At 36.7% G+C, this 11,389-nt stretch overlaps 1 protein-coding gene across 2 annotated transcripts in view; it reads right to left on the bottom strand.

The window, feature by feature from the left end:
- Window positions 1–8,358: 8,358 nt before the first annotated feature.
- LOC116082309 (zinc finger protein 431-like) overlaps window positions 8,359–11,389 on the bottom strand; it is a 12,435-nt gene continuing 9,404 nt past the window's right edge. For both annotated transcript variants that reach the window (XM_031359198.1, XM_031359199.1), the window contains exons 3-4: window positions 11,256–11,316; window positions 8,359–10,106 (exon numbers count right to left, since the gene is read on the bottom strand). In XM_031359198.1, the coding sequence (XP_031215058.1) occupies window positions 8,459–10,106; window positions 11,256–11,316 (1,709 nt within the window). In that variant the 3' untranslated portion in view covers window positions 8,359–8,458. The remainder of the gene's footprint in view (window positions 10,107–11,255; window positions 11,317–11,389) is intronic.

Genomic DNA, 11,389 nt, shown 5'->3' on the forward strand with positions numbered 1-11,389 from the left:
TCTTCTTCTTCTTCTTCTTCTTCTTCTTCTTCTTCTTCCCCTCCTCTGCCTCTCTTCCTCCTCTTTGTAGAATAAAGATGTATAACTTGCACAGTCCACCACTATTCACCCTGGAGCAGAGGAAACTATATGACCCATAGGCAGAATGGTTCCATGCTTATTAACAAAGAGACATTTTAAGACACAAAATATGATATTTGTTTCTGTGACCTTACACTGATGTCAGGATTACTGCAGCTAATATTCATCTGCTATATACTGTAAGGGTCCAAAAGTTGCTGAAAGAAAACCCCAGATTCAAATAGTATGCAAAAACAAAAAGCACGTATTCTGCAGAAACAACCAGCATTCTTTGAAATGGCGACCCCAGATAAAGGCACAAACACCTCCTTATAGGAAACAATTGGAACTCTCCAGAAGGACAGGACAATCTCAAATTCTATTGGCGGGTGCTAAGGAGTCACAGGTTGTCAGTGATCTGTATTCCTATGTCATAAACTTTTCACCATATGATGAAGTAGGGCTACCTGCCAGGATGGCCCATTCTGAGACATTTTCCCATTTCTGTGGTTATCCCCAGTCTGGTTTCTGGAAGGAGGTTCTACCATCTTTTTCTGGATTTTATGGTTTGTTCCTAGACCTGGTGTCTTATGACTTACTTTTGGGATTTACAGTGTATTCCTTTTTGAAATCAGGACTGGTCTTCAAATGGAAACAAATGGGCTCCTTAATTGGAGGCAAATGGGGATTATTTTGCCCTTTCAATATGGCTCTCTAGACAACCCTGGGAGAAAAGCAGGAGATGGATGCCAGTCACTATGGAGCACTATTGTTAGCCTGCACATCTTCCTAAGTGAGAAGGTTAATAAGCATATCTGCATTAGTAAAGGTTTTCCAGAAGAACAGTACTGATAGCATGGATCTCTCTATGTATGCTGAAAGTGGATAGATATATAAGAATGGTTTACAAGGGACTGGAGAGATGGCTCAGCAGGTAAGAACACTGACTGCTCTTCCAAAGATCCTAAGTTCAAATCCCAGCAAACACATGGTGGCTCATAACCATCTCAAATGAGATATGATGCCTTCAGGTGTGTCTGAAAACAGCTATAGTGTACTCATACATAAAACAAATAATATCTTTTTAAAAACCCAGATAATCTTGATTGTTCAAGAAAAAAGAATCAAATGTTTATCTAAACTATAGTTTCAAGAGAAATACATCAACTGTAACAATAAAACAAGGTTTTATGTGATTTTTATTTGCTGTTTGTTGAAAATCTCAACCTATAGCTATCAGAGCTTTTCCTGTATGCTAACAAGCAATCAACTATAACAATAAAACAAGGTCTTATGTGATTTTATTTGCTGTTTGTGGAAAATCTCAACCTATAGCTATCAGAGTTTTTCCTGTATGCTAACACACAATCCCTTGTCACAGTCAGATTCATTGTTCAATTCTGGACCATGTTTTCTTTTCACTCTTTTTGTTTTTTTTTTCAGTTAAATAATAATTAGTGGGATAGCTTTCATGTGTCCATAACAATGTGTTCTGTATCACGAAGCAAAATTTTCTCTGTCTAAAAAAACTGCAGGAACAAAGATGAAACAGAGACTGAAGGAATGGCTAACCAATAACCAGTCCATCTTGAAACACATTGCATGGGTAAGTACTAGTTTCTAACATTATTAATGATACTCTGTTATGCTTGTAGACAGGAGCCTAGGATAGCTGTTCTCTGCGAAACTCTCCCCAGCTGCTGACTAAAACAGATGCATTACCCCAAGTCAAACATTGGACAGAGGTTGGAGAGCTTTTGGACAAGTGGGGAGAAAGATTGAAGTCCCTGAAGTAGGTGGCAACCCCACAAGAAGACCAGCAGAGTCAATTAGCCTGGACCTCTGGGAGCTCCCAGTGGCTAAGCCAAAAACCAAAGAGCACACATGGGCCTGAAAGAGGTTCCTGACACATATGTAGCAGGTGTGCAGCTTAGTCTCCCTCTATGCTCCCCACCAACGAGATATGAGTGCCAGGAGCTATCTAGGAAAGGCTAAGGCAAGCAGGAGAGTGGGCCGGAGCTAGCGGAGGCCAGCAGAGGTCCTGAGTTCAATTCCCAGCAGCCACACACATGATGGCTCATGGCCATCTGTACAACTACAGTGTACTCATACACATAAAATAAAAATAAATCTTAAAAAAAACTAAAAAAAAAACTAAAACAGAACAAAAATATGAATAAAAATTGAAAATATATTTATTTAGTGTGACTAATTTGGAACACTGAAGACAATATAAGGCAACTAATCCATCCTTGGGGACCTAACACATTTTTATATGCAAAACTTAGTAATATAACCATTTCATTTTTAATGACTATTTTCCCATCTGATTTTCAGCTCCATTCTCTCCTGTAAGGTATTCAGATAATGACTAAACATTTATTCAGCAGAGAAGTTCTCATCTGGAAGAATCGGTCTTTTTCCAGCTGTGATTCCAGGGAATTCTAATTGAATGGGATGCACTGTTTCACTAGTAATTAGCCAAAGGGAGGGATATGCATGTCTCTTTAGATATGAATGTTCCTTTAGAATATACAATTCCTACCACACAGGCACCTTACAGGGATGATATGGTGGGGACTGAGCAGCTTTAGGGAACAATGAGAGACTGTCAAATGGGACCTGCAGGGTACTTCCACTGACAGCTACAGGAAGCTGGCAAGAAAAAAGAGTGGAAGACCTAGAGGGGCTGTCCAACCACAGCTGAGTGGACACAGACAATACAATAGCAGCCAGCTGGTTCTCAGGTATACACCAAGTGTTGCACTCAGGGCTTTTCTTCCTCTTCCTTTGACATTCAAATATTCCTCCTTAATAGTTCATCCATAATCCACAGCTCTTTTGTAAATGCCTGATGTACCTAGCCTTAGAGTGACTTCTGTTTGAGGTTCAAATTCCTCAGACAACAAATTTGATGTCATTCAGAGTCACCACCACTCAGGACTCTTAACTAAATCTAGAAGGCAGGGAGAATACGATTCCATTTAGACAGTCAATCTTTATGCTTGCATGTTCCTTTTCTCTCTTTCCTGAAAGCAAAAATTACACTAACTGACAGGTGTCCTTGTGGGCTCACATGAAATTGGATAATAATAATAATAATTGCAATTGTGAATCATTTCATATGTTCCCAATAATTTTGTGATTTTCCTTGCTTTGTTAATTTCACAATACAAATGTTTGTATGGTGTTTGTGGATATACACCTGTGCCATGGTGTGTAGCTTACAGTGAGAGAACACCTTACAGGTATTTGTTTTCTATATCCACTAGCTGAGGTCTAGAGATAAAATCCAAGGAGTCATTAGGCTCCAAGTGTCTCTTTCGGATTTAAAACTTACTTATGTAAGTGCTGGTGTGTGACCATGCATATGCCAGAGCCTAACTGTAAAAATAAGAGAAAAGTCTGTACAAGTAATATGGGTTTCTCAGAGATTAAACTCAGGTTTCCAGGCTTAACAGCAACTGACTTTATTCATGGAGACAATTCTCTGTCATTCATTTGTGGTTCTAAGAAAAGTGCTATGCAGCAGTGTTTACTCCAAGGATAAACTTCAAAAAAAGAAGCAGCAGTATATAATTTCCATTGGCAAATAAGATTTATTATCCTTTGACGACAATACATTTGTATTTTGAAAAGAAGAAAATATTTTACTGATGGAATCTTTTACCTAATCTTATTTGAAATCAGCAAGAATGCTTAGTGTAAAACATTTTTGGTACACAAAACTAACAATCTTACCTTGATCACAGTCATGTTGGCCAAATGTAGACCCTACAAAGCTGTCTTTCATTCTCCAAGTATCTGTGGTGGCCTAAAAATCCATCATCACATCACACACACATCACAAAAAATGAGATCTCGTTTTTCTTACATAATCTAGCACCTATACCTAATTTCCACTGAAAGTTGTACTTGAAGATGAAGTGGAAAAAAGGATACTTAATGCAGGCATGAAGAAGCATGGCTCATCAAATAATACACACATATCCATAGCACAGCAAGCTGCATTGTGAGATACACAGTAGATTCTTGATTATCCTACTTTATTACATCTGTGCGAGACAGTTGAAAAAGATGCTTTGGATACACACGTGAGGTATTCAGTGTTTATCATAGTCCCTTGTATTAAGCATTTTAGCATTAATATTATTGAAAATTGTTGACAAGTCAGAGCACATTGGGGGTACATCTTCTACTCTTGGACTTACCCTTACAAGGTTGTCACATGAGAATGAAGAATTAAAATGTAGCCCTGTCTAATAGCACACCTCCAAGCCAGGCCACATAACAAGCAACAAGTCAAAGGAATTTGATAAGATGTGTAAAACAAAACCAGGCAAAACAGCTCACAACCCTTTCTCAGGCATCCTTAATTGAAAAGAAGGATCAAGCACAGCCTGATATTTACTTAAACAGTGGAGCACTGAGATGATGATGGGAATCTCATTGTATACATTGCACCAGAAAACTACCTATCACCAGGTAAGAGCATATTCCAAGATGAAGAGTAGCCACGGAAGGAATACAGGAACAGCCAAAGAAACTTCTGTGATGGAGCCGTTACAAATAGAGCAATGTTGGAGAGATGGCTCAGCAGTTAAGAGCACTGACTGCTCTTCCAAAGGTCCTGAGTTCAATTCCCAGCAACCATATGGTGGCTCACAACCATCTGTAATAGGATCTGACACCCTCTTCTGGTATGTCTGAAGACAGCTATGATGTACTCATATAAATAATATAAATAAAGATTTATCCGGCCAGTGGTGGTACATACCTTTAATCCCAGCACTTGAGAGGCAGAGGAAGGTGGATTTCTGAGTTCAAGCCCAGCCTGGTCTACAGAGTAAGTTCCAGGACAGCCAGGGCTACATAGAGAAACCCTGTTTTGAAAAAACCATATATATATACATATATATACATATATATGTATATATATATATATTAAATGAAATGTTTCAAAATATAATCAACAACCACAATTGGAGATCTCTCCAAAGATACTTGAGTGAACATGGTAAATAATTTACTTCCTTCAGGGCTTTGAAAAGAAGAGATGAAACAGGATGCTTTTTTTGAAATTGAAGAAACTCTGATGTCTACAGTTTACCAAGTCATTTACATGGATAAGGTTTTTCTTTTGTATACATTTTTATCCTATTTATTGACATTAAGATGATACAAAAGACTTGAAAATAAATACAGTGCAATAGACATAGTTAAGCAGTAAAGAAAAGTTTTGGAGAACAAATTCAGGTTTTTGACAAAATCCAATAATTCCTGCTAAAAGAAAATCCAATGGTTTAATCTTCTTGGAATTCAGTATGCACATCCTCTCACAAAGACACACAGACATCTCAAAACAAAAGTTAAAAGAAGTTGTTGAACAAATAAAATTTCCCTTGTAAATATTCTTCTTTTACGAGCATTCATTCCTATAACCTAGGTGCTGTGGCATGTGAAGGCTTACCCACAGAGTTTTTCTTCATTATGAATTCGCTCATGTAACAGGCTTGAAGTCAGAGACATTAACCTTTCTCAGTTAGTGGTGTCTTTTAGCTGGAGGAAATATGTCAGTGCATGTGAACTGGAGGGAGAGAGAGAGAGAGAGAGAGAGAGAGAGAGAGAGAGAGAGAGAGCTCCCAACTCAAAGGCCCAGAAAATATTGTCAACAAAGGCATAGAAGAAAGTTTCCTAATTTAAAGAAATGCTATAAATGTACAAAAAGCTTACAGAACACCAAATAAATTAGACTCAAAATCTTCCTACTACTTAATAATCAAAGCACTAAATGTACAGTACTAAGAATATTAAAAGCTGCAAATGATAAAGGCCAAGTACCATATAAATGTATACCTATTATAATTATACCATACTTCTCAACAGACTTTAAAAGGCATAAGGGCATAGGTAGATGTCTTACAGTATCTAATTGATCAGAAATCCCAGCCCAGATTGCTTTACCTAGCAAAACTTTCAACCACCATATATAGAGAAACCAAGAAATTCCACTACAAAATTAAACTTAAACAATATATTTCCACTAATCCAGACCTACAAGAATACTAGAAGGGAACCTCCAACACAAGTAGGGTACCTACACCCTAAAAAACATAAGAAATACGTAATTCCACACCAGAAACTCCAAAAGACACACAAACACACACACACACACCATACAAATACCATCATCAAAATAACAATGACTAGCAATAATTGGCCATTAATATCTCTCAACGTTGATGGTATTAATTCCCTAATAGAAAGAAACAGGCTAACAGAGTGGTTAACTAAACAGGATCCATCATTCTGCTACTTAAAGGACACACACCCCAGCAATAACATATACCCCTGCACTAAAGATAGACACTAGCTCAGAGGAAAGGACTGAAGAAAGCTTTTCAAGCAAATGGACCCATGAAACAAGCTGGAGTAGCCATTTTAATATCTAACAAAGTAGACTTTCAACCAAATGTGGTCAAAAGAGACAGGGATGGACAATTACTGATCATCGAAAGAAAAACCTACCTAGATGATATTCAAATTCTGAATATTTATACACCAAATGTAAGGACACAAATATTTGTAAACAATACATTACTAAAGTTTATATCACACATCAAACCCACAATTGATAGTAGGGGACTTCAACTCCACCGACTCACCAAATGACAGGTCATTGACAGAGAAACTAAACAGAGAAATAATGAAACTAACAGAGTTTATGAATCATAAGGATCTGACATAAACAGAACATATCAATCTATCAAAGAAATTACAGTTTTTTTAAAAGATTTATTTATAGATTATATGTAAGTACACTCTAGCTGTCTTCAGACACACCAAAAGAGGGCGTCAGATCTCATTACAGGTGGTTGTGAGCCACCATGTAGTTGCTGGGATTTGAACTCAGGACCTTTGGAAGAGCAGTCAGTGCTCTTACTTACTGAGCCATCTCTCCAACCTGAAACTATTGTTTTCTAAGCACCTCATGGAGCCTTCTTCAAAATTAACTGTATACTCAGCCATGAAGCAAGACTTAAAAAATACAAGAACATTGAAATAACCCCCATGTATCCCATGAAACCTCCACTGATCAAAGGTTGACATAATATTGATAGAAACAACAAAAACCCTTCCAAGTTTTTACACTTGCATAAAGATACCATGAAGTGCAAACTTTTACCACAGTGACTACATATTTAGGGCTTCCATGCAGTGTGGATTTTTCTCATGATTTTGAAAATGACTGATATATGCAACCTTTACCACATTGCTTATTTTTATAAGGTTTCTCACAAGCATGTGTTCTTTTTTGCACTAGGAGGTAACTATAACATGTAATGGTTTTACAACATTGATCACAAAGAGTTTCTCTCTAATATGTATCCCATTTACTGCATTGAATACTTTTCTAGGGTTTCTTTCACCTGTGTGTTCTTTTATGTATTCTGAGTTTTGTGAAAAAGCTGCATTATATTTATTACATTTGCAGGGTTTCTCTCCACTATGTGCCTTTTATGTACTTGAAGATGACTGTGGTATGCAAAGGTTTCCCACACTGAGTGCATTCATAAGGTGTCCCCCTCTCTCCACTATGTACTCCTTTCTGCATTTGGAGATACCTGGGCTGAGCATCAGCTTTACCACATGGATTATATTTAGAAGATATCTCGCCAGTACACATACATTCATGATGATGAAGACTCTGGAAATTCATAGACTTCTCTATATAATCTAAGACACATTGATAAGGTTTCTCTACAATATGAATTCTTTTATGCTTTTGAGATGACTGGGACATGTAACAGCTTTCCACCATTCATAGGGTTTCTCTCCAGTATGTGTTGTTTTATGCATTCAGAGATAATGGTGCTGCAAAAAGGCTGTCTCAAATTGATTGCATTCGTAGGGTTTCTCTCCAATATGTGTTCTATTATGATATTGAAGGTTACTCTGTTTGGAATAGGCTTTATCACATTGATTACATTTGTAGAATTTCTCTCCAGTCGGTGTTCTTTTTTGAATTTTTATAGTACTGTGTTGGCAATAGGCTTTATCATATTGATTATACTTTTTTTTTTCCAGGCAGAGTTTCTCTGTATTATCCTGGATGTCCTGGAATTCACTTTGTAAACCAGGCTGGCCTCAAACTCAGAAATTCACCTGCCTCTGCCTCCCAAGTGCTGGGATTAAAGGCATGTGCCACCACTGCCTGGCTTGATGATTTTTTTTTAAATATTTATTTATCATTATATGTAAGTACACTGTACCTGTCTTCAGATCGAGGCCAGCCTGGTCTACAGAGTGAGTTCCAGGATAGCCAGAGCTCCAGAGAAACCCTGTCTCAACCCCCCCCCCAAAAAAAAACCTATGAAAATTTGTAGACTTTACTATATCAACTACTTTCATAGGCCTTCTCTACAGTATGAATTATTTTATGCTTTTGAAGACGACTGTGACATACAAAGGCTTTCCAACATTGATCACATTCATAGGGTTTCTCTCCAGTATGTGTGGTTTTATGTATTTGGAGATCATTGTATCGTGAAAAGGCTTTCTCACATTGATTACATTTGTAGGGCTTCTCTCCGGTATGTGTTCTTTTATGTATTTGAAGACTACTGTTTTGGCAATAGGCTTTATCACATTGATTACATTTGTAGGGTTTCTCTCCAGTATGTGTTCTGTTATGCACTTTGAGATGAGGATATCGTGAAAAGGCTTTATCACATTGATTACATTTGTAGGGTTTCTCTCCTGTATGTGTTCTTTTATGACTTTGGAGATTATTATGTTGGGAAAAGGCTTTATCACATTGATTACATTTGTAGGGTTTCTCTCCAGTATGTGTTCTTTTATGTATTTGAAGACTACTGTTTTGGGTATAGGCTTTATCACATTGATTACATTTGTAGGGCTTCTCTCCGCTATGAGTTCTTTTATGCTTTTGTAGAATACTACGATGTGTAAAGGCTTTACCACATTGATTACATTTGTAGGGTTTCTCTCCTGTATGTGTTCTTTTATGTATTTGGAGATCATAGTGCCGTGAAAAGGCTTTATCACATTGATTACATTTGTAGGGTTTCTCTCCACTATGAATTCTTTTATGCTTTTGTAGAATACTGTACTGTGAAAAGGCTTTGTCACATAGATTACATTTGTAGGGTTTCTCTCCAGTATGTGTTCTGTTATGTACTTTGAGATGAGGGTAGTGTGAAAAAGCTTTATCACATTGATTACATTTATAGGGTTTCTCTCCCGTATGTGTTCTTTTATGATTTTGGAGATTATAATATTGGGAAAAAGCTTTCTCACATTGATTACATTTATACGGTTTCTCTCCAGTATGAATTCTTCCATGCCTTTTAAGTTGATCGTGATTTGTAAAGACTTTATCACATTGATTACATTTGTATGGTTTCTCTCCACTATGAATTCTTTTATGCTTTTGTAGAATACTGTACTGTGAAAAGGCTTTGTCACATAGATTACATTTGTAGGGTTTCTCTCCAGTATGTGTTCTGTTATGTACTTTGAGATGAGGGTAGTGTGAAAAGGCTTTACCACATTGATTACATTTGTACAGTTTCTCTCCAGTATGAATTCTTCCATGCCTTTTAAGTTGATCGTGATTTGTAAAGACTTTATCACGTTGATTAAATTTGTAGGGTTTCTCTCCAGTATGAATTCTTTCATGCTTTTTAAGATGACTGCAATTTGTAAAGGCTTTACTCTGTCTTTTACCATCATAGCATTTCTCTCCAGTATGTAATCTTTCATGCATTTTAAGATGATTGTTCTTTCCAAAGGTTTTACCACACTGATTACATTCATAGGATTTCTGTCCAGTTTGTGTTCTTTTATGTATTTGGAGATTAGTGTAAGGTGCAAAGGCTTCAACACTCTGAATCACTTCATAGGGTTTCTTTTCTGTATAAGTCTTTTCATCCCTTTGTGCACGACTATGAGCATGTAAAGCAAAGGCTTTACCACATTGAGTATACTCAAAGGTTTTATCTGCACTCTGACTTCTTTCATGCCTGTGAAGATAATCAGTACATGTGAAAGTTTTACCATATTCATTACACTGATGAATATTTTCATCTGTGTGAATTAATTTTACAATTTGTCTAAATGCAAAGAGGAATCAGATCTTAACACTTTTTCACTCTGTGTACATTCATGTTGTTCCCCTTTATTATGGGTTGTTTTTCATCTTCAAAGATACCCATAATAGTAAGAGCATTTATTATATGGCTCAGTTTATCCATCCTTTTTCTATAAGAACAATGGATACACTCAAAATTTTTCTATAATTCGTCTCCCACTACATTTGTAATTTGCAAAGTGATCCAGGAGAAATAGGAGCATGTCCACATTCCTAGTACTCCAGTGAATTTTCTACAGAATGAGGTTGCTCATGTATTGCCAATGAAGTCGGAAAAGCAATTAACTCTAAACTTGTATCACATTCAAAAATTCTACTCTAACTGCAAACCACTACATATCTTCTACTCTAACTGCAAACCACTACATATCTTCTCATCATTATGGCATGGAGAAGAGTACACTGTTTCCCTCAATACACCCTTTGTATACACGGTTTGGATCCACTATTATATATGATATATCTATGTAAGAAAGACTAACAAATAAAATGCTTGGACATTGCATTCACAGAGTGTGACTTTTTTTCCTAATAGACATGTGAGATATAAGGATTAAGATTACCCCACAACATCTATATAACTATATCTATATAACTAGATAAGTTGTGCAATACACTAAACGTAGCAATGGCACTATTAGTGTATGAGTAACACTAGCTGTAGTAGAGAGTGTTGATTAGAAGCTTTTGGAGAAAGTTCTACCACCTATTCAACATGTACACCTTTTACAATATAAGATTTAATGGATTCCCAGTTTTACAGAGTTGTTGTAATAGAGCTATGTTTCAAATGGTGATATGAGCTAAGGCATTGTTTCCATGTCCTCTTTCTCAAAGGAATGCCTTGCAAAATTAATTCAGACACTGCACATTCAGGTACATGGTTTTGTTAGAAAATAATAATCATCAATACACTTAAAGCTCTGCTTATTTACACTGCTGCTTTTTCTTAAAACTTCCAGGACATATTAAAATTCCATCAAAAGCATATTTGTAAGAGGAGTTTGCACATGTAAATTACCTTCCATGTCTTCTAGAAATATGATACTGTTCTTCAATATTTTGGCCTTCACAATTGAAGCCTAAAACAGAGTAATAGAAAATGCATGATAAGCAGGGCATGGTGGCACATGCCTTAAGCCTGGTCTACGGAGT

The sequence above is a fragment of the Mastomys coucha genome, unplaced genomic scaffold (genome assembly GCF_008632895.1).
Source record: "Mastomys coucha isolate ucsf_1 unplaced genomic scaffold, UCSF_Mcou_1 pScaffold7, whole genome shotgun sequence".
NCBI classification, from domain to species: Eukaryota; Metazoa; Chordata; class Mammalia; order Rodentia; family Muridae; genus Mastomys; species Mastomys coucha.